The sequence below is a fragment of the Aythya ferina genome (assembly GCF_964211825.1).
Source record: "Aythya ferina genome assembly, chromosome: 4".
Lineage (NCBI taxonomy): Eukaryota > Metazoa > Chordata > Aves > Anseriformes > Anatidae > Aythya > Aythya ferina.
This window is the reverse complement of record NC_140300.1, coordinates 32,077,144-32,101,253: the sequence shown is the minus strand read 5'-3', so window position 1 is coordinate 32,101,253 and position 24,110 is coordinate 32,077,144. Positions and strand designations below refer to the sequence as shown.

Below are 24,110 nucleotides of genomic sequence, written 5' to 3'. Positions count from 1 at the left end.
TCTCATTTCCTTTTGGAAGCAAGACAGCTCCTCGCTGTCTGATGGGGAATGTACTTACAGGACCTTCTTTTCATGCCGTAGCTGATGATAAACACTCCAGTGCATGGTGTCGTGTCTGCTTGCCACGGAGCTGCTTTTACCACTTTCAGCAGTCGGTCTGGCAGGAGCTGGCTTGGCAGGAAAGCAGAAGGGTTTCTAAAGTGCAATTATCTTCTCTTGCAGGAGCAGACCGAGAGCGGATGACAGCTAATCATGAGACGTACCTTCTCATGGCGGGCACGCAGAATGACATGGAGGATTGGGTGAAATCCATTCGCAGGGTTATATGGGCACCATTTGGAGGAGGTGAGTCAGCGAGAGAACATGCAAGGCTCCAAGCTGCACAAAGACATAGGGGCGATTTTGTCGTCTCTCGCTCTCAGCCAGAATTTGAAGAGGAGGAAACAAGAACAGTCTAGATCTTTCCAAAAAGCGGAACAGGTCCTTTGTTTTCACTTGCAGCACAGGCATCAGGTGTATTCCTACACAAAGCACTCAATTAAACGGCTTTAAACTATCTGGAACTACTATCCTTGATAGGGATAGCACAGGACAGCATGTTACCAAGGTGAGGGAAGTTTTCACAGATGTGTGTTCTACGAAATCAGCTTTCCACTGGGAGACCTAGGGTAATTCCTTTGGTCACCAGCTAAGAGACTATCCATGTTACAAGAAGCTGTCAGTGATTCTTCTGCCAGTGACAATTTTATTATAAATCTGAACGCTCTGATAGTGAGCCTTGGAGTATTAGCCACAAGCACTGTATGCTAGTCTTTTTCTTGTGATGGGCAGACCCAACAATTTCAATAGTACTGAATTTATGAGAAGAGCAACTGGATTGCATTGTGTGTTTTTTTTTGCTTTTTTGCAGGTGTTGTTAGCATGGAAAAATAAGGCAGGGTTGTCTCTGATCACGGAGAAGAGCAGTTATCACAGAAAGCTGTGATTGGTGACTGCATACACCGTTTTATTTTCACCTGTCAGGCACAGCACAGGAGAGAGGATGGGAGGGACTGAAGGAAACTACCATTTTGATTAAAACTTTCCTTCTAAGCCACCCCCCATCTTCTGTGCTTTGTTCAGGTTGTTCAGTTCTTAGAAGGCTTTGTCCTCACTGGTGGGCTGCCCTGAGGGACTTGGTCAGCTGGGGCTTGCCTGGCACATCTTCAAACATTTCTGTCTTCTCTTGGTTCCTCCTGGGGAAACACGTGCTAGAAAGATAATGCTAAGCAGTCATCCTGCTGAGAAGTGGTCTTATGTGTTGATAAGTTGGTACAGTCCTTGGCATATAGGTTTTGCAGGACGATGTTTTTAAAAACCCACAAAGTGAGAGGTTTATCCTCAAAAGTGTGGTCTTCTACAGGCTTATTGAGTTGGTGTGGGGAGGTGGGAGGGCCATGGGCTTCTGAAGTTAGGCTAGGGGAGAAATGTACTTTGTATAGCACATGTTCATGTAGCACAAAGATCATCTATCCCCAACCTTCTGTTCATGGAGAAGGCCTCATGTTGAGCTCTTCAGCGTTCTCCCACTCGAGTCAAATGGCAGTGTAAGCTACTGCAGCAATGCAGACACTTGGGTGCATAACAGAGATGTATTTTTCACAGAGAGCAGCTCTCTTGCCATGTTATATACCTGTTTTCCACCAGCACAGCATCTGTCCATCCAGACAGTGAACTGCAGCAGCCCTGCAGTACTTGGGCGTAGGGAGAGGTGTCACCATTTTACAGGTGGGGAGCTGACGTCTGGTGAAGCTGTGTTTCTAGCCCCCATCTGTGCAGAGGCTGTGACAGAGCTACAGATAGAAACCAAATCTCCTGAGCCCTGACCCCATGCTTTCTTCACCAGCCCCTCATTTGCTTTTATAGGGCAAGAGCTATTTCTGTTTTACAGCTGGGAATCCTTCCAGCCACCATGGAAACTCGCAGGACACCCTCATTGTTGTAAGAGTGTTTAATGCCAAATACTGAGAGAAGCACCTAGCTGAGGAGTTCGTAAGCTGATTTGGAAAAAAAAAAAAAAAAAGAAAAAAAAAGAGAGAGAAAGAGAAGGGTGCAATCCTTACATTACTGCTTAAATAAATTTGTAGTTGACACACTTGTAAACGTGTTCTCGTTTCCCTATTGGATATCTTGAGCATATACACTGACTTCAGGATTACTGTATTAGGAAACAAACAGTTAATTCCTGGAAAACATGAGAATAGCCAGTATGTGATTTTGGGTTTAGCGTTTATGGAGAACATCTGACTCTCAGTACAAGGTAAAAGCAGTATCAAGGGAGGTGTCACCATTACGAACTGTGCCAATACAATGTTCCCTGGTTGACTAACTATGGGTTATTTAAGTTGACATTCTGAGATATCTGAAGTCTTAACAAGGACTGTTAACTGTTCTGTAATCATGTATGGGTGGACACACTCGTATTTTTCTTACCTGTTCTCACATGGACGTGTCTGCAGCTGCTCTGCAACAGTCTGACCCTCCTAAAGAAGGGTTCCTCTGGCTTAAGGTGTTTAAGAGCCTGTCTTGATCAGCTGTAGCCTCTGAAGTTAAAAAATCTATTACATTAGCTATAAACAAGATATAGAAAAGTTGTGGTTGTATAATAATGACTAACCAGTAACTAATACATTTCTTGCAACACAAAATTATTTCAGACAGCTAATTAATCATGGTACCTGTTTTCTACCTGCTTCCTAGATTTCAACACTTTAAACCACAATAGTCTGGTGTCATAAAAGTCGCGTGCCACTTTCATGAGCAATGTATTTGAATTTTCTGGTTCTTTTAAGCATTGTAAGCAACTTGTGTGTGTGTGTGTGTGTTCAATGGATCCCTCTGAGTCTTGGTGAGCCACCTGTATGTGAAGTTTGGCTTGCAGTGGAAAAGGACTCCTGGTACCAAGTTGCTCTGTGAATGATTAACCGTATCATTAAAATGTTATTTGTTAACCTGTGCTAGAAAGAGAAGAGGAGGGGAGGGAGGAGGGAAGCCGCTGTGGTGATCAGAAACAGCTTGTTTTTTGCACGACAAGCACAAGGTGACTGTGGAAAAATCTCTGTCAGGGAAGAGAAATGTAAATGAGCCAGGGCATGTAATGCCTGTTTGCACACGAAATTCCTTCCCTGATTAGATTTTAAAAGGCAGTTTTTTTCCAGGAGGGGAAGGCCTGTCCTCTAACTGCAGAGCCTGCGATGACGGGGGAGGGAGGAGGCGAGAAGGAGTGCGAGCGTTTCGCAGGGTCGTGGCAGGAGGTCTGGTACCTCCTGCGGGAGCTGGGCACAGCCTGCCTGCTGCTCGAGCTGCCGCACACCACAGCCGCCTGAAGTCAACTCAAAGTCACCCGGTGGAGCAGAGGCAGCCGCGCTGCACCAGCAGCAGCAGCAGCAGCAGCAGCAGCTCCCTCCTCTCCGCCGCTTCCCTGCACCTGCTGCATGCGAGGGGCTGGCGCAGCGGCGGTGGCTGCCATTGCCAGGCGTGGGACCGGGAGGGAGCGAGCAGAGCATCCCCGTGTGGAGGCATGTATTCCTCGGCGGCAGCCCGGGATCCTGCTGGCAAGGACGCCTTGCTGCTGCTGCATCTGACGTGTTTCTCCCACGAGAGCTGCTGGTAGTTCGAAGGCGGTCGGACGAGGAGCCCACGCGGACGTCAGGGAGCCAGGTATATAAAAGGCCTTCTGAGAGGAATCCGCTATGGACTGAGAGCCCTTTGGGTGAAGGGGCTGCTTTTTCTGCTCCTCCATTGCAGAGATAAAAGGAGCCGGCAAGGGGTATCGTATCCCAGAGGATTCTTTGGTGGCCTTTTGGGTATTTTCTCCTCTTTCTCCTTGTGCATCGCAGAGCGCTGACTTTTTCCTGTGGAATTGGAGTCTCTGCCACTCCACCCCCTGTTCCAGCTGGGAGGACGAGGTCTTTCTCCGCCTCTGTCTGTGCTGGCACTTCTGTTTGAATGGAAGATACATCTTTCTGCTGAAACTCTTTTGTTGTGACATTGCATAATAGACGGTTGTCTTACCGCAGGAAATAAAAGAAACGAAAGGAAACAGAGAGACGGAAGGAAATTGTTCCCTAAAGCAAAACTGAAGCAGGGAAGAGAACACTAAAATTACTTCAAGCTTTCTCCAAGAGCTAGAAGACCACTAATCTCCTAGCTCCAGAGGAAAATACTCTATTACAGAAACTCCTCAGCAGTCAGTAACGATGAGCAGCCCTGGTGTTTTGTCTGGATGCAGCTGCTAAAGGAAAGCTTTGGAGGGACGTGGGGTCTCTGGCCTGTATGATGCCTGAAGACAGAAATGCTGGAGTCCGCAGCCCAGGTGCCTTAGCGGCACCTCCTTTCATTCCTAAAACTACTTATAGGAGAATTAAGCGGTGTTTTAGTTTCCGTAAAGGTAGGTCTGTTCTCTCACTCTGTTCTGCTTTGCTAGTGAAGCCAGGTTTCAGAGAAGTCATGGGGGCTGCATGTGCAGGCAGATGAGAGCACCGAAACAAAAGGCATGAAACAATGCAGATGCTGACATTTCATGAATGATTTATTTACTTCTTTGTTCATTTGTTTGTAGTTGGCCAGCTGATACTGTCTCCTCTACATAATAACCCATGAATGATGGGCTGCCTGAAAGAGGTGGCTTGAGACAAGATTATTGCAGAGCTTCTGAGCAAATATCACTGAGAGGAGCTGGGGAACTGGACCTGGGATGCTAACTGCTGCCTGTTTGGCTGGCAAAATACCGGGGAAAAGAGTTTGGGTTTTTATCTTGTCTGTGTGGGAGGCAGGAAAAGAGGGAGTAAATGAACACGATAAATAGGTAAAAGTGCATGTGTGCAGAAGACCAAGTCCTTGGATTCAGAGATTTCTGATGGACTGAAGTGGATCCTTACAGTGCACTGTCCTGCTGCAAGTGCTGCATTGCCACTTGATTCTGCTGTCCTGCAGCCTGCACTTGCCTTTCCACCTGCTGCAGAGAGATTTTTTAAGGCCAGTTTTCTTCTGCAGTGCATGTACACCTGTAGAAGCAGAGCATGGCAGTGCTGAGGGGAGGAAGGCAAAGAGGAGGCTGGCTTTCAAAATGTGTCAGCTGGAAGGGAAACACATGTCTGGGAGCGATACAGCAAGTGATGTAAGGTACCACGGTGCTGGGGCTGAGGGGGGGGAAACTGCCTCTGTGGTAAGGATAAAAAATGTGGGTGGGGAAAGAGGGAAATGTTGGTGCTGCCTTAGAAACTATGCTGGAGCAGGAAATCCAAGTGTAAGGGCTAAACCATCATGTTCTGAAGTGTGAGAAATGATCTTACATGGGGCATATATGAATACAGTCATCATGTGTTCCTCCCTGATGTGTCCCTCCCTGCTGCCATTTGTCCTTTTGCAAGCCCAGCAGCTCTCTGCTTGCAGCACTCGGTGGTGATGTAGTGACCTCACTGCTTTTGAGGGTGCTGTGTGCAGGCAGGGACAATGCCCTGAAACAAGGAATCACAGCCAGTGGGGTGCTCCCTGCAGAACTAGAGCAGGGATCAGCTATTGCCTGCTGCTGACATGGCACCGAAAGCTGTTTGTCCCCCGTAACCTCCTCCTGAGGCCAGCGTTTTCCATGCTTGCTGGAGTTTCCATGCCCAGGAGGACGTGGATATGTCTGTATCAAGCGTGCAAGCGCATTTCAAGGTATTGGTGTAAATTAGAGCTGTCTGTGCCCTGTTTGTACACCTAACTATTTGAGAAATGTTTGGAAATTTAATAAAGGATTAACTGATAATTTTGCGGGAAGCTGCTTTTTTGCCCCAGGTCACAGCCTTAGCCTCTCCAAGAAGACCTCAGCTGTTTACTCCTTCCCCATATGTTTTGACACAGCAATTCTTCATGTCTAAGACCCCCAAATGAAGCTGCAGCACTTTGGGCAGAGGACTGAATGACAAAGGCCATGCTGCTCATTTGCTTTCCTCTAAATATCATTTGTTTCAGTTCCTTTCCTACACATGTGTTCTGTCAAGAGTGTTGCTGTGAGGTCCCTAGATCAGAGAGCTCAGAATGATGGTGCACATGTTTAACGAGGTCCATGTCCCTCTGGAGTCAACAGAAATATGATCATTAATTGGACTTTCAGTTAAGCCTTTACAGTGACTTAACAGGCAAATTAAGCCAACTACACTCATCTTACTAATTGGCTTCAAGAATTCTTGTAACTTCATTTGCAGATTGTATACCTAAGTGTAAAAATGGTCAAAGCTAGCCTTCTGCAAACCCAGCCCATACACTTAAATAAATCAGATCGATAAATTCTGAGCTGTGCAATACAACACAGCAAAGAAAATTAACAGGGAAAGCCATTGGCTGCTCACTGGAAGAACTACAGGGGAATCACAACATTGTGACATGACAGAGATGTACCATCATGATGATGCAAGTTGTAGAACCCCTTCTGGAAATCCAGATGAAAGCTGCATTGTGTTAGGCCCTGGAAAAATAAATGTCCTTTGGAGGAAGGTCACGTCATAGGAGAAATGGCTGCTCAGAAGGTGGCATCTGAACAGAGACAGAGCCGAAAATCTTTTAAGCCCAAATCGGAGAAGATGCTCTCTGCTTGAGAAGCATCGTGGGAACCTCCTGAGGGGGCACACAGCGCAAGTGCAGAAAGGAATGGATACCCGAGGGTGACTTGCTACTGCATGCAGCGGTGAGAACGTCGGCTGGCATGTGAGTGACCAGTTTTGGAGAAGAAAGTGGCATTGGCTGTGGCCAGAGAAAGAGTAGCAGTCCTAATCCAGCTGTGTTAAGCTCCTGGTGATGTTTTAAAATTTGCCTCTCTTCTTTTCCAGCCAGTAGCGTCTGCTCTTCTTTCAGACTTGTTTTTTCTAAGCAGTAACCTCTGTTGTGCAGCTGTGCTCAACTCCAGGGTAGGGACCTTATCTCCTGCTGGCATCACATTGACTGTGGGGTAGGAGAAGGCTTGTAGGTAAGAAAATGAGTGAAACAGGAACAAAATTCTGCCATTGCTGTATTTTTTTTTTTCCTCCTCTCCTTTACATTTAAAACATCTGTAGAGAAGAAGGAAATACTGCCTGCATTTGATCCACTCAAAATTAATTGCATGTAGCGCTGGGGAACAGCAAAGTGGAAAGCTGGTAAGAAAATAACAGTTTAAAGCTCTGCATGAAGTGTTATGTGGCCATGCCAGGGCTTGTTTCCTGTGTTGCTGTTGAAGACCCTTCCCCTGATCTTTTATTTTCAGTGTCAGTTACTGATTAGAGTTTGAGGGGTGCCTCAGGTACTCTAATCTGAGACCAGTTCCCTAGCCCTTAACTGGCCCTTTCTGATCAGTATGGTCCATAAACTAAGGGCATGTTCTGGAAGGAGGAAGATCCTCTCTGCTGCACAGTGAGAGAACACGCTGTACAGGCTCTGTGTTGAAATTATCAGCCCTCTGGGCGTTATGCTTCTGAAAACGTTGCTGCTGCCTGAATTGCTCAGGGGCAGCATGGAAAAGGCAGAACCTTCTGGTTCACCAACCATGTGTGCTGCGGTAGGGCTGGAGAGGCAGGCGGTTGTTTTCCAAGTGATTTGTCAAGGAGCAAGGAGCCGAGCTGCCGCCTAGATCTTCTCCCTCCTTTCTTCTTACTGGATTGGAGTCAATAGATTTGAGATGTGACCCTTGACTGTGTGCAGTAGTTATGGAGATCATTGACTAACAGCATTCTTAAATTTTGAAAACATGCTCTAACTATGAGTATGTACCATTGAAAATACCACAGCGCTTTCACAACTCTTGAGCAGACACACACAGAATTTAGACAGAGCACTGCAGTGTCTTTCATAAGCTTTATGGATATCCGTTAGCCTTGGAAATCCAGTTTCTCAAAATGTTTACAAAACTTCTGCCGCGGGAATGTTCTAGTTAATGAATAACCACTCAGCATGCCCTTTGCTAGCATGTGATTTTCCTCTTTGATGTTATGCGTGATCTTGGCTTAATTGGATATAGCCTTAAAGACCTACAAGGGCCTCTCTGAAAAAGCAGTTCTGTTGATTAAATCTAAAGACTGGTCAGAACTGGAAACCTGTACATTTCCCTGCCTTCTTCCAGTTGTGGGGAAGACAAGCAAGTTGCTGCCGTGTGAATGCCAAATTTGCTTGTTTTTGTTGCTTTCTCCTCTGACACCCTATCCACAGGTCGGCATTCATGAATCTGTGCATTTCTGGATTTTAGAGAGAATAAGATTTAGGAGAACTTGGGTTTGGATGGCAACACGAAGGCTCTTTTATTTCTTTTTCCATGGAGGTTTTCTTGCTTAGTTACAGTGTTATAAGTTGACTTAAAACAAACAAACAAACAAACAAAAAAAAACAGCATTTGAACTTAACTCTGTGGTTTTGATTATTCTGTTGTCTCTGTAATTCGGACCATCATTTCACAGCCTCTCTGCAGAGGAGAGGCTAGGAGATGCCACCAGCTATAGCTTACAGCATTCAGCTTGGTTTGTCTCTGCTAAGCACTGTATTAACAGTATGTTTGTAACCACAGTTCATCACAGCATTGCCTTTGCTTCGTGACAGTCAGCATCTCAGTCTTCATGAACCATTCATCTGCGGTGTCTCTGGAGTAGTCACTTGTGATATAAGAGGAGATAAGGACCTTAGAAAGAGATAGTGGAAGAAAGGGAACCTTTACAGGGCAACAATCTTGGCTTTTATTCCTCGACAGTGAAAAACCCAACATAAAACAAAAAGATGATGAACAAGGTAAAAGTTAGGACAAAATCAGGTGGAAGCAGAGTTGTCATGTTTCTGCCTCTTCTGCCCCTGGCAACAGAGTACTTTTTCCATAAGGCATCAGCCTGTAACTTCAAGTCAATATTTATGCAGGCTTATCACAACTAATTCCTTTCATGGCTAAGTGTTGCTCGGTGCAGTGTTCTGTATTTATTAGGTGAAAGAAATAATTCCTTTGGAGAAGTTCAGTCTACACTTCAAAACCACACCAAGCCTGCCTGAGATGAATTCCAAAGCCAAACTGGAAAACAGAGTATAGTAAATGGTGACTTTAGAAGCTCTTAAGGCATGACGTGTTGATTTCCCATTGATTTCCCATGAGACCGAGGTCTTTAGGTTAGCGCATATTTTTTTCAACATCTACCTCTGAGCTTCTCAAAGTAGAATGTGGAAATCCTCATGCCTCCAAGGCAGATAAACGATTGTCACCATTCACATAGTTGGAGAGCCAACTCTCTGAGGCTTCATCTGGGATGTGGGCGGTGGTGTGCATAGACCCCTCTGGCTGTGAAGATAAACGTGACCAGACTGGATGCAACTGTGTTCTGAAGGTTGTGTGGGATCTGAATCCAATCCGTCAAATCTAGACAACTGCTGTGGTTATTCTGCCTCTCCCCCAGGCATTCCCAGCTGTGTGTATTTTACGTGTCTCAATAAAAGTCCCTTAATTTGCAAACCACCTTATTGCAGTTAGTAGTAGAAATACTTCAATGTTTACACTTTGGGAACCCAAATCAGGACATTTTCGGCCCTGATTTCAATTACATTGTTCACAATGGTCATCTCTGCATCATACCAGGTTTTATTTTTCCTCATGTATAGTTTGTTTTTTAAAGTTTTTTCTTCAGTATCTGTGATTTGCTGCTGTAATAAATTTAGGGACTTCAGGGGACTGGGATGGTTAGTGGGTGGAGCGGGAGTACAGGGGGTTTTCCTCTATCCCTACAGTGCCAGGGAGGGGTACAGGGAAGACCCAGAAAGCCCACCTGATAAACACATGGCTCAGAGGCTGGTGCCAACACAGAAGTGTTGTGGTTTTTTTTGACCATGGGGCGCTTACTTGGCATCCGGCCTGATAGCTGCAGACAGGTCCCACCTATCTCTGAGGGGAAAAGGGATCCTAGCCCCGGAGCTTGCAGGGCTCATTGAGAGGGCTTTAAACTAGGTAAGAAGGGGAACGGGGATGAAATGAGGCTCATTATAGATGGGCCTGGGGGAGAGGGCAATGACCCAATTGAAGTGCATCTACACTAATGTAGTATAGATGCACTAATGGACTGTGTGCTTCATCACATGGTCTAAAATTTTGGGTAGACCTGTGTGGCACCAGGAGTTGGACTTGATGATTCTTATGGGTCCCTTCCAACTCGGGATATTGTATGATTCTATGATGGACGCAGCACGGGCAACAAACAGGAGGAGCTGGAAGCCACCATGCGGCAAGCAAGCGATGACTTGGTTGCCATCACTGAAACGTGGTGGGACCACTCCCATGACTGGAGTGCTGCAATGACTGGCTACAGGATCTTCAGAAAGGACAGGCAGCACAGAAGGGGAGGTGATGTGGCTCTCTATATTATAGAGTGTTTTGATGTTGTGAAACTTGAGGCTGGGAATGATAAGGTTGAGTCCTTATGGGTTAGGATCAGCGGGAAGGTCAACAAGGCAGGCATCCTGGTGAGGGTCTGTTATAGACCGCTGAACCAGGATGAGGAGACGGATGAGGCATTCTACAAGCAGCTGGCAGAAGTCATGCAATTGCCAGCACTTGTTCTTGTGGGGACTTCAACTTTCCAGACATATCCTGGAAATACAATACAGCTCAGAGGGAGCAGTCTAGGAGGTTTCTGGAGAGTGTGGAAGATAGCTTCCTGACACAGCTGGTTAGTGAGCCTACCAGGGGACGTGCCCCACTAGACCTTCTGTTCACAAACAGAGAAAGACTGGTGGGAGATATGGTGGTCGGGAGCTGTCTTGGGCAGAGTGATCATGAAATTTTAGTGTTCTCTTTTCTCAGCAAAGTCAGAAGGGGGACCAATAAAACTGTTATTTTGGACTTCTGGAGGGCAGATTTTGAGCTGTTCAGGTCACTGGTTGGCAGAGTCCCCTGGGTGGCAGTTCTGAAGGGCAGAGGAGTCCAGGAAGGCTGGGTGCTCTTCAAGAAGGAAATCTTAAAGACTCAGGAGCAAACCGTCCCCATGCGCCCAAAGACGAGTTGGTGCCAGCAGCATCCTGGCTTGTATCAGAAGCAGTGTGACCAGCAGGGCTAGGGAGGTGATCGTCCCCCTGTACTCAGCTCTGGTGAGGCCGCACCTCGAGTACTGTGTTCAGTTTTGGGCCCCTCGCTACAAGAAGGACATGGAGGTGCTTGAGCAAGTCCAGAGAAGGGTGACGAAGCTGGTGAGGGGTCTGGAGAACAAGTCCTATGAGGAGCGGCTGAGGGAGCTGGGCTTGTTCAGCCTGGAGAAAAGGAGACTCAGGAGCGACCTTATTACTCTCTACAGGTACCTTAAAGGAGGCTGTAGTGAGGTGGGGGTTGGTCTATTCACCCATGTGCCTGGTGACAGGACGAGGGGGAATGGGCTAAAGTTGCGCCAGGGGAGTTTTAGGTTAGATGTTAGGAAGAACTTCTTCACTGAAAGGGTTGTGAGGCATTGGAACGGGCTGCCCAGGGCAGTTGTGGAGTCACCATCCCTGGAGGTCTTTAAAAGACGTTCAGATGTAGAGCTTAGGGATATGGTTTAGTGGAGGACTTGTTAGTGTTAGGTTAGAGGTTGGACTCGGTGATCTTGGAGGTCTCTTCCAACCTAGATGATTCTGTGATTCTGTAATACACATCTAAGTTGGTCGTACCCATTTCAGGTATGTCACCTTTTGTACATGAATCACTCCTTACTTTCTCTACGAGTTCAAAAATGCTGTGTAGCACTACTTCTGGGCATCTTAATGCTTTATGGTTGCCAGCTGTTTTCAATATTCTACAGCTTGTGTTGGGATGCATCAGCAACTTATAACAACATGGGCATTCTTTTTTGCTCCCACCGCACAAGCCCCCTTATTCTAGTTTTATTCGTTATGTATTAGGCATACTTTGAAAGCCAACTCTTAAAAAAAAAAATAAAAAAAAAATGGCACTATCCCAAAAAATGAAGTGATGTGTTTTGACTACAGTGTCATTACTAATACTAGTTTCAAAGCAGTCTGGTAGGTTTGAGAACTTAATCTTCCTTCTGCAAAATGTGAACTGGTCTGCAAAATGCACGTTATCGAATGGAATGTTAGCATGGAGAGAAGAAAGTAGAGCTAATAGGACAGAGCTTATTCGTAGTAAGCGTACTGTCAGCAAGCGTGAGTTGTAATTGTATGTCATATAATTGGAATATTCATATTTTCCACTGATGAAAAGAATTGAAAATTCTTGTGTCAAAAGCAAGAACTATTGAAGGAAAGCTCTGAATGTACATTCATGGGACAAAATAAGGAGAGAAGGATCAAATTCTGCACCTGAGGAGGAATAACCTCAGAGAAACAGCTCCATGGAAGAGAACCTGGGTATCCCAGGGGGCAGCAAGTTGGACAGAAGACAGCAGTGGACCTGGCAGCAAGGAAGACTGACTACAAATTGGGCTGTATCAACAGGAGTGGAGACAGCAGAGGGAGGGAAGCGAACCTCATCTACTCGGCATTTGTTAGATCCTATTCCAAATACTCTCTGTTCAGCCAAGGGGCCACCAAGGTGCTGGAGCTGGAGCATACACTGTGCGAGGACAGGCAGAGAGAGCAGTGTGTGTTCAGCCAGGAGAACGGGCGGCTCTGGGGGCAGCAAAAAGTGGCTGTCTCAGGTAGTAAGAGAAAATTGTCAGGAAGATGGAGCTGGGCTTTTCTACAACAGTGGGTGGAGGGAGGGTAAGAGACCACTGGCATACACCAAACAGGATAGTTTCAGACAGGAAAGGTGTTTCACCTTGACAGCCAAGTAGTAGGAACAGGTTGCCCAGAGAGGTTGTGAACCTGGTTGTGAAGACGTTTTGGAACTGTCATGTGCCATTTCCTTTATCTGCTTAGTGAGCTCTACCACACAGATTCAAGTGGTAAAGAATTGGTGCTTAGTGAAGTTTTGTGTGTCATCCCTCTACAGAAAAAGGGTTGGATTTGTTTCAGGGGGTAGAACAGGTGCTTTTGACAGTAAAGACTTTTTTTTTTTTTTTAGAGGATCTTTCTGAATTGATTTCTCTAATGGAACTGAGTCTTTAGATGAAGGTCTTGGTTACAATTCCAAAAGCAGAAGGGCCCTTGAAATCCCCGAATTCATAGAATCACACTGATTCCTTAACTAACTAAACATCAGATCTTCTCCTTAATTCTGCTTCATTTAGAAAGAGTCTAGAAAATGGGGGGGACTTGAGGATGGCCTCAGTGTTGCCAGCAGCAACCCTTAACTCAGGGAAATATGAGAAGCCCAAATTCATATAACACTTTTGTGACGCCCTGGGCAAGTTTGCAGGAGATGAGGAGGGTAAGTAAGAAATAAGAAAACATACTTAGTGCCCTCTGCCAGCATGACAAAGCTGAACTTCAGGGACACAACTATTTTACATTAGTCAGTATCCTTCTAAGCTTGTTTGACTCTGAAATTTCAAAAATTCTGTCTTGAATCAAAAATTTTGGGATTTTGTTTTTTTTTTTGTAAAAAACAAACTTTTTTTGAAAAAAAAGTTGGCTAATAAAGAGTGACTGTGTAATGTTTAGTCACTTCGCCTACTGCTGTTTTTGGCATCCACATGTGTGAGTACCATGGAAATCACAAAATGTGCTTGCTGCTCTGCATCTCAGTATAATTTGTGGATGTCTTAGCTGGACATCGTTATTCTCACCAGTCATTTCCTTTGTTAGCATAAAAATAATTGCACTTAAAGGCAAGCCCCAAACCTTCAGTGTGGGTGACTGACAGCTTGCCACCTACTTGCAGTAACATCCCAGAGCGTACAGAAGGCAACTTTCAGCACAAGGACAGGCAGGAGTTACTCTTCTTTTGTTGCAGGAAGAATGTACACATTGAAGGGTGCTCTGAAGGACGCTTTGCTCTACATCCTACCTTAGTTTTTGGTTACTTATGTGTTTACGTATCAGTGATTTGTGGGTGAAAGAGGTTCTTGGGGCAAGAGGCAAAAGCTGACTGGCTCATCTGTTGGCTTTCTATAGAAAAACCAAAATAACTCTATTCTCCTTGCTGCGCATTTTCAAACTGGTAGGAACTGTGTGCTCACTGAAGGGCAGAATTTGACTTACTGCTTTTTTTGTTTGTTTGTTTGTTTCACTTTCTGTCATACGTAATTGCAAAAGCAGTCTTTCAGTATAGGTAGTTATTTGGTATTTAGTTTCTTATCATGGCTGCCTTAGAGCTGTTCATTGTGTTGCTATATATAGAAATTGAATTGCCTTGCTTCAGCCCCAGCTTCAATCAACAAATGGTCTCAAGGGAGAACTTCCATCACAGATGATATACCTGAACATTGCTGTGACAATGCTTGTGATGGCTGGCTCTGCAGTTGGAAAGGGAGAGGTAAAACAGTTACAGAAGAGGAGTTGTATTTCCGGTGTCCATAATGGTATCCTCTGTTTGGGGTTGAAGTTAATTTTGTTGGTAAAATTCCATGTTTTTCCAAGGCTAAAGCCAAATACTGGTTTCCTGCAGTTTGTCTGACGTGTTTTTGCCTTTCATTTCGTGATCTTTTTTTTGTACACACAATTTATTGTTCCTAAAGTGATAATGCAGCTGGTAATAAATTGTAGGACAGGTCTTTGCTTATGTTGTGAAATGCAATTAATTGTTTGGTTTAGTATGAACCAAATCCTGAGTTATATTTATCTGTGTTCCGTGTGTAAAGGTAACATTTATATGTAATTAAAACTCATACAGAAACTACCTAATTTTATACGCATCATTAGGCACAAGCTAAGAAAATGGAGATGTACATCACTTTTGAATCAGAAGGTTTGTTGACAGAAAATGCTATTTGTAATATTTCTCTGTGTTTTGTGCTTTTGGTCTGAAAAGTCACTTCAAATTTATTTTTATTTTTTTTTTAAAGAGTATTTTAGAGCACTGTTGTATAATATGTCATCATCACATTTATGTCTGACAGCATCATGACAGCATCAGACGTGAGACGCAGCAATTTATCCTTAAGAAAGGGGTGCATTAATTGTCCATGCATTGAAGTGACCTGTAGATTGCATGGGTTGCAGTGAAAGACACAGGCTCCTTGTATGTTTTTGAGAATCACAACCATGTCACATCTCTCTTTTATGTAGGTATTTTTGGCCAGAAACTAGAAGACACTGTCCGATACGAAAAGCGATATGGGAACCGCCTGGCTCCTATGCTGGTGGAGCAGTGTGTGGATTTTATCCGGCAGCGGGGGCTGAAAGAAGAAGGCCTTTTTCGGCTGCCTGGGCAGGCTAACCTTGTCAAGGAGTTGCAGGATGCGTTTGACTGTGGAGAGAAGCCTTCTTTTGACAGGTAAAATCCTCCAGCTGTCCCCCACGCCCTGAAGCCTAGGTAGGACACAAAGCAGTCTGCTGTTCTGGCAGACCCAAGGTGCTGTAAGACACGTGGCAGCGGCGATAGAATGAATGCTTTTGTGCTTTTTTTTCCTGCATGTTTCCTATTATCACTGTAACATTTTATTTTTTTTTCTGACTTTGATGTCTGGTTTCAAAGCATTTCTGGAGGAGTTCCATTTATGAAATGCTGGTTAGGAAATGTATCATTAATGGTTTGGCTTAATCAGAAATATCTGGATTTCCTTGATCTTGGTATAACTCAAAATGCAGTGTTGGTGCTGGGATTTAGTCAGTACCATAAAGGAAGAATTTGTCTTATCACCAATTGCAATATGTTCTGTTACCTATAAAACTGAATGGAAGGGAAGTCCGATTTTGTGTGATCTTTTATAATTTTGAGCCTCTTGCTTTAAAAAACAAAGGCTGCTGTGACTGTAATCATAAACCCAAATGATTTTGAGTGTCCAGGTCCAAGATGCGTTCCAGTATTGATATAATTTTGCAAAGCTATTAAGAGTTTTATGGGCCAAAAACCCAGTCCTATTCACACACCTGTAGATGGCTTCAATCTGTAAGATCAGTCTTCTGGGTAAGTTCAGCTCTTCTGAAACAACAACTGCAATAGTTTGTATATTCAGAAGGCATACAGTCAAAGAAACAGAATCAGTTGATTACAAATGCCCCAAAGCCTGCATTAAACTCCGTATTAAGAGCTAGTATGATGTTAATGAAATTCCAGTTTAGGGGATTGTAGTCCTCGATGTGTGCTGTAATACCCATAAATACACCTCCAAAATGGATTTGGGATCCTTCATTCCCAGCAGGGCTCTAATCTGAATTAGGAGGAGGAAGAGGCAGGCTACATTTATTTTGTGGGACCTTTGATAGCAATCCAAGTAACGGGAAGGAAAGCACAGCTTGATTTTTAGTGCAAAAATATACCATGATATGAACCTGATTGCTGGAAAACATTTACCTCCTCTTCTTCCTTACTTCTATGAAGTAGGCAAATTTAATATGTATGAAGGTATGTGTTTCACAGATGCACAGAAGGCAGACATCTGTGGTCTGTTTTATCTTGAACAGTTTCCTAAGTCCTGATGCTTAGTTTAGGAAATGCCAAGAATTTATAATTGTGTGGAAAAGCAAAGTGATTTTCTTCATACGAGTTTTATTAATTCCTCATCAGAAGGTGATAGTTAGGATGACTGACCAGAAAACAGTTTTGTGGAGCTGGAAAACTCTGGGCAGTGATAAGCTTACCTGGTAAACGTTTGAAGCATGCTTACAGACTGTTCAAATACAGCCTAATTTACCTAAAACCATGTAGAAAATTACAGTAATTGGGAACCTGCTGGGTATCTTTTCCTTTCTTTGACATTTAGCTAAATATTGCTGGTCATGTTCCTGGCACAATCTCTACCAAAGGTACAAGTGGGCAAATGCTACGGGCAAATGAAACCAAAGGTTATTTTTTCAATGCCTGCAAGCCAAATGATCATGGAGGAAATGCTTAAGAAACAGACTGCCCCCAAGCCCCAGGAGGATGATGTACTGAACACCCCACTGAGACGTGCAGCTTGAAAGAGGTGCATAAGGTCTATCTATTCAAAGCAAATGAGACCAGAGATGAGCTGCTTAAATTATTTTTGCAAAGTTATTTAACAGTGTCTGTAGCACACACTAATGAGACCCAGGAACAGGCACGCAGGTTGAGCTTTAGCAGATGAAATGGAGAAGAGAGTTTAAACGCCAGTGCTGTGAAGTAAGCACATGATCGCCACTACAACAAAAAAGAAACATGAGCAGGAGTTAGCTATCAGTCTTTGGTACTGCAGTTCTGCTTCTGAAGCTGAGAATTTATAGAAGACCAGCTTTGTATCCCTGTGTGTCCTTTTTTGAAGGGTCCTTTTTTTCTGGTTACTTTTTCACATTTGAATTTGGAGGTAATGTGTGACTTTGCTGTAGCAAATGGACCAGAAGTCAGGCAGATTTAATCTCTGCTCTCACCTCTGCCACTGGGCATCTACTTTTTTCCTACAATCTTTTGTTTCAGTTGTATGCTTTGGAGTTCATTTCACAATGTTGAAAGAACACCTGCATATTACCTTGGTTTTGGGTAGCCTTTCTTTTCCTTGTGCTGAAGAGCAGCATGTTCTCTGGGTTTGATGGAACTGGCATGGCAAGCTGAGCTCCTGGAAAGTGGCCACAGGCTGAAAAGTTGCTGTAGAGAAAGGAGCGTATGTTAGGGGAGGGGGCTGTGCTTAGTTTTTGTCATGGAGTTTGAAATCCACTGGGTTTATTCTGTAATTATCTATTTGTAGTCACCAGTCTGGTAGTGCAAAATCTCCTGTTTTTTGATTATTAATTTACATTCCCTCCTTCTCATACATCAGTAGTAATAACGATTGAGCATTTAGAGCTTAGCTGACAGTTTTGTTGATGGGACAAGAAACACAATAGAAGCCAGGTCACGCTTCCATAGCAGTGCCGGGTCACCAGCTTGGACTGGGAGAAAGACTGGCTGTTGTCATTGGGGCTGGAAGTAATACAAAGAGCTGATGTTTGAGTAGTTTGCCATTTTTCATAGTGACATTTTTTCTGCATGTAAGTACACGTAGGTGAAACAAAGACTTCAGAATAAATGAAGTCACCGTGAAATGCGTAGGTATGCAGGTGTATGGGTTTATGTGAGAAATTAGATTATTAAAATAACCATTCTTATGCTTTGTTAGCTGATTCTGTACAATTCACAACTTGTAGAAACAAAAGAAAAAAGAAAGGTAAGGTTTTACTGCTGTGATTAGTACTCTTTTAATATTAAATCTCTATTTTTAGGAGATGGAGTTCAGTTGCACAGATGTCTTTTTTTTTGCGCAGTGGCCTTGAGCGTAGCTGCTGTCCACGGTTCTGTGGATACACTGCCCTTATCCCCTCCTGTGCTCCTGTCCGTGCCCGTTTGACAAAGACAAATGAAAGCAAACAGGAAGAGCACGATGCATTTTAAGGGAGCAAACTAGCCTTGCGCAGAGGATAGAAAAATTCCAGCCATGTTTTGTAAACATTAGACACATCTGACAAATTGTAGCTCCTGTGAGTTAGCAGCTAGATGTGCTGTTGCTGGTCAGTTACAAAAATGCAGTGAATCCAGGACAATTCAGAAAATAGCAAAAAATCTTCACATATTAATTTGAGCTTGGTCTTATTTTATAGGTGTCGTGGTCAATAAAACGTTGCTTAAGAATTGTGAGCTTTGTGTACACAATTCAGTGAGAGTGGAGCCAATATTTGAAATTTCTTAAACTTGCAAAATGACAAAACCCTGTATCCAATCTGAAACATCCAACATCCCACCTGCTATGAAAACTGGCACATCAGCATTTACATTTCTTGTGGTCTTGCAAAGGGGAGGTACAGCTGCAAAAGCAGAAAAATGCTGATGCCTTTTGTATGAAGGAAAAAAAAAAAAGAATAATGAAAAGTGTATGACAGTTAAAAAAAAAATCAAATAATATCCCACTCCGTATGTATGTATTATATGCACATCCTATGATATCTGCTTTGAGGAACTAGCACTGGAATTAGTTAATCACGTGAGCTCACTACTATTTGAAATATCCCTGGTATTTGCCATCTCTGTGTAGAATTGTCGCCTCCAGGGAATCCATTTTGCTTGCCTTTGGGGTAGGTTTCTTTCTGCTTGTGTGGCTTACATTTTAAATTTGAAGTCCCTCAGCTGCATTACAAATCACACGTTTGTAAAGATACGAAGTGGATTATGACTATTTGTTCTGTAAAATTAGCATAGGAAATATGGCACTGGATAAGGAAAATAGCAATAAGGGTTCATTTTGCAATTTTTACACATAAAATTTGATTATTCTTTTTATATTATCTCTTTCCTTCTACTGTTCATCACAGTTATTGCCAGAAGACATGAGAATTATGATTTCTCAGGGAGAAAAAAATATTTGAAGTGTCACTGAAAAAGATATTAATACTTACGTGACTGATCTATGTATGTGGAATTTCAAACTGTTATAATTGATATACATGTATACAGCCCAGTAGTTTGCTGGGGTTTAGAATGGCATTGTTTACCTGCTTGCGTTTTTGAATATGCACAAGAGAAGAGGCAAGCACACACTTGCACATTTAGCAAAACAAAATCCCTTTTCCATTCTCTCATGCGTATAGATTCCTTTAAAAGAGAAGGCAGTAGGTGATAGGATAAAATTTTCCTTGTTGCTCTAGTCGCCGTTGCTGTCAGCTGAGAAAAGGATATGTAAGTGGCAGAATGTGATGGCTGGCAAATATTAGCCATTATTCACCACAGTCAAACAATCCAGAGCATGGAACTAGCACATTTAATCTCTGTACATTTAATCACTGGGATTGTCAAAGAAAAATAGGTGAATGATGAGGATGGTACGAGGTAATATCCTTGGTGTCAGAAGGACCACATGCCCAAGTCAATATACAGAGAACAGCACTGTCTACCAATCGTTCCTGCATCCTCCCTCTGCAAGGGCATCCTCAAAGCATACCATAAATTACTTTCAACTCCAAATCGACCTGACTGAATGATTTTAGGGAGGATTCTTCTCCACTGGCTGTGTCTGCACATATCCTGAAGCCCATGAAGAGTGCATGTATCTGAGGGAAGACAGCGAAGACACAGTCTCCCTGAGCATGCTCAGACAGCGAGGCTATCACTTCGGGCTTCTGAGATTTTTTGCTTCTAGGACTAAAGCAGCCCCGCAATGTAGCAAGGCACAAGAACACCAACCTCATGTACAGCAGGGCATGGGCACCCCCTCACTGGCTCTGTGGGGACACTCAGCCTTCCAGACCTGGTGTAAAATTACAATGCTGATGCGAAAGAGAGAAAGCAGGTGTGCCAGTTCTAGATTCAAGACTTCTCTGAACAGTGGACATGGGGACAGCATTTTCCAAATTGCTGGAAAAGGCAACTTGATAAGGACAACTGATTGTATTTTAAAACTGTTGAGCAGACAAAACAAGGGAGACTCTGAAGAACGTACAGCTATAAAGAAATACTCTGGTCCCCGGTGGAGTAATTATGGTGTGTTATGTATGTCTTTTCTGAATCGAGGTACAACAATTGAATGAAAAGCCTGGCAAAACAAATGTTTTTGTAGCATGGAAGTAATTGTGCTTTGCAGAAAACCTTACTTTTTCAGTCCTCAGGCAGTGATCTATCAAGGTCCTCCACAGTTTTAGGGCTTAGCAGTTTCCAGGAAAGCTGTCAGAGTTTTAGAAGGCGACTATATACAACATTTAAAAGCATAATACTGAAATACTTTTATCTTTTTGTTCTTTGTTATGTGTTAGTATTATTGTAGTGTATGGAAAGATGTTCTGGAAGAGAACAAGACAGACCTTTGTTTGTTGTTCCTTTAATTATCATTAAGGCATTCCTTGCTGCTAGGCAGCATCCCCCCCAACCCCAGCAGAGGTCTGCAATGCAGAGGAAAGGACCACTCTTCTAGGCACTGCACAGGCCTTGGCACTTAGTAATCTATCTAGGAGGCCAGCCTAGTTCCCTTTACAGTCTCATGCAACGGGAGCTGTCTTTTCGGGGATGCAGTATGCTGTGGCACTGTGAGGGCTACAGGTAGACATGGACTTGGAGATCACTAAAGAATTTTCTTCATTTTCCAAATACAATCCTCTGTGTAAGAAGTTGTTTAGAAACAGTTCCCCACAAGAATGGGGCTTTATTCCTTTCCTAGGGGAAAAAAGCACAGTAATCCCTACACAAAGCACTTACGTGAAATGAAGTTTTTACTAGAAAGCCAGTTCCTGCCAACACAAATGGCCTTAAGCTTGTGTAAATTCCCATCCGTTTGTGCCTGTGGTGTTCCAGGCTTCCTTCCCTGATCCTCACAAATGACACCCTGCTCATCACTTGTGCATCTGGAGCCACTTCCAAGTCTGTTCTAACCCCGGCCCTCTTCCTACCCAGCTAGCAGAAATTACCTCTGCATATGGCATGAGTTAAGAGGCCTAATCTAGCAATTAAATACACGTTAACAAAGATATTCTAGTGTGATGCAAGGGTCATTAAATCCGTTTAATTGGTGTCCTGCTGTAGGAGTGTGTGGTTTTGGTTATTGGCAGTGAACAAAAATTTGTAGTTGCTTTGCATGAATTTCAGTTTTGGAAATGGAGTTGCTCCTTAACCTTTGTGAAGACACCTGCTTTTCACTTGTTGCTGTGGGGCTCTAATTTAAGAAGGCAAGAAAGGGCATTTTCCACTACCAATGGCAAGTTTTTAGGAAAGGATGACATTTTGTAAGCATGTGGAGTGTTTTAGCACATCCTTATACAATACGGCTTGCCAGATTTGTGGGTTTCTCTTCCAATAAACAAGAAGAGGTAGTTTACTTGTGGGGCTTACCCAGTTTTATATATTTGTAGAATGCCTGCAAAATCTCTGCAGAAACGTACCAGCCTCTTTGAACAACCTAGCAATGATTAGATATTTTGGCAGCATGTTGGCTGGAGGCAGCTAATTGTTTCCTGATAGGAACCCATCTGTTTTTTAGGCCTCAGAAAGCACCCACCACCTCTTTTTAATGATCTATATTTCGTAAGTAATCTTTCATGTCCTTCCACAAAGTCTGTCTCTTTCTGTCCTAAACTGCTGTCTTCATTGCTCTTCTTGAAGCATCAGGCTTTAGAATGAATTGGCTCCTGTTACAACTCCTGAAGTGGATGTCTAACTTGGAAATAGTCTGTCAATCCTTAGTATTCTTTGCAGTGCTTGCTGAAACATGAGAAATTCTGATTATATATTGGGATTTTTTTTTCTTTTTTCTTTTTTTTTCTTTTTTTTTTTTTTTTCAGCAAGAGTGTGACCAGATAGTGGAAGAGGCACTCAGGGAGTTTTTACAGTCCCCACCCTTGGAGATACTCAGAAGTCAAGTAGATGAGGCACTAAGCAACCTGCCATAACTGGTCTTGTTTTGCGCAGGGGTTGGACTAGATGACCTCTGGATGTCCCTTCCAACCTAAATAATTTGGGTGATTCTATGAAGTGTACTTAAAGTAGAGCCAGGCTCTTGTGGCAGCAAGGAGAGGAGAACAGAGCTCAGGGCCTAAGATGGTAAAGGCTTTCATGCATGTTTCACAAGTTGTAGGCAAAATTTCAGCTGGCACTTAGATTACGCACTGTACTGCTTGTACTGTATCTACATTATAGAGGAAAGTGAAGGTATCTACACACGGGGACAAAAATGGCACAGAGTGTTCAACCAATTATGTTATGCATTGACCTGACCTTTGCATTTCTGGCCCAAAGCCTGACTCCAATATCAGTTGCATCACTCCTGAGTCGCCTTAACATTACTGAGCACTGGCTTTGTCTGGCCATCCTGTGAGTGCTGGTTCCTCAGCAGTAGCAGTGGCCTCATTCTCTCAATAAAGAGTTATTCATGTTTGTAATACTTCTCAATGCTGCTCACTTGGAGTATTTCAGCACTGGTTTATCATGGACTCTAGCATCATGTGCTGTCTGCAGACTGGCAGCCAGTTGCAAACTCATCCTCCCGTGTCAGGAAGACATCTGCACTGGTCCAGGAGAGCTTCTCTACAAGGCCCAAATGCAGCTAAGCAGCGACACAGCCACCAAGTGTTGGGATGGGTTCAGGATATGTTGGTGACAGAGTCTCTGTTTGCAGGACTAAGACCTGTGACATATTTTAAAGGACAGAGATGCAATTCCGGTAATTCAGGGATGTACTGATACACAAACTGTTCGTACTGTTCTCCTTCGTTTTATTACCAGAACTCCTGAATTTAATTAGAGCCTCACAGCTTGTTGTTTCCTACTGCTTGTTCTTTATGCAAACTGTATACGTGTCATCGTGGGCCAGAGCTATTTTTGGTGTAGCATTTATCTTTTTGTAATGTGACCCTGCCCTATTTCCTCTCTGAAAGTTACGAGGAGCCTGTTGGCTGTGTACTCTGAAGCGCTGACTCCAGCTCTCTGAACACGCTGTGCACTTATCCGAGGGTGAGGGTTATGTGGGGATTTCTGGTGACCTGCTGGGCTTCAGCAATTTTTATTTATGGTGGAGAGGGTGAAGATCCCCAGGCAGTGTAATCCATCTGACAACCACTTCCACAGCGCCTGTGGTATCACAAAGGCAAACGCTGTCAAAACAGCACTGCCATGAGGGATACCAACGACAAAGTCTGGACGAAGGGCGCTTCAATGTGTGTTCTGATGGCTGCAGGGAGGCTGTGGTGTGTGTGTGTTTGTAATGCCTTTGCGTGGACAGTGCTGGAGTGGGGGATGCTCCTCCAAATGCATCAACAGTAAAGCAGTATGAACATTTTAGTGGTTAAGTAATCTTCCTCAGCCTAGCACAAGATGCTGAAATAGACTGTTTCTCAGCTTGCTGCTACTTTTTGTGTTGCATTCCAACTTTGTGCTTTGTCATTCCCATTTCAAGGTTGTAATCATTCATTCTGCACTTGGAAAAGTTTGCCTCACTTAATGAGGATTGTTCCAATTTAGAATAAGGAGGATTTTCTTCTGGAACTGACATTCTGTACTTCAAAACTTGTTAATAAATACTTTTAATCATGTTAATTATGAATGTGTAATGATTAAACCTTTTGATATTACGATGTCACACTGCAAAAGAACTGTCAAGATAGGTATAATTATTAAGTGTCTGGAGCTGTAATGGGTCTAGGATGTAAGCAAG

General features: G+C 43.6%; 1 protein-coding gene across 11 annotated transcripts in view; it reads left to right on the top strand.

The window, feature by feature from the left end:
• Positions 1-24,110, top strand: part of ARHGAP24 (Rho GTPase activating protein 24) — a 165,127-nt gene that overhangs the window by 128,549 nt on the left and 12,468 nt on the right. For 9 of the 11 annotated variants that reach the window (XM_084518680.1, XM_084518686.1, XM_084518683.1 and 6 more), the window contains 2 exons: positions 223-345; positions 15,118-15,325. In XM_084518680.1, the coding sequence (XP_084374806.1) occupies positions 223-345; positions 15,118-15,325 (331 nt within the window). Of the gene's footprint in view, positions 1-222; positions 346-3,108; positions 4,430-15,117; positions 15,326-24,110 lie in introns of those variants that run through there. The other 2 variants (XM_084518688.1, XM_084518687.1) reach the window with 2 other exon arrangements.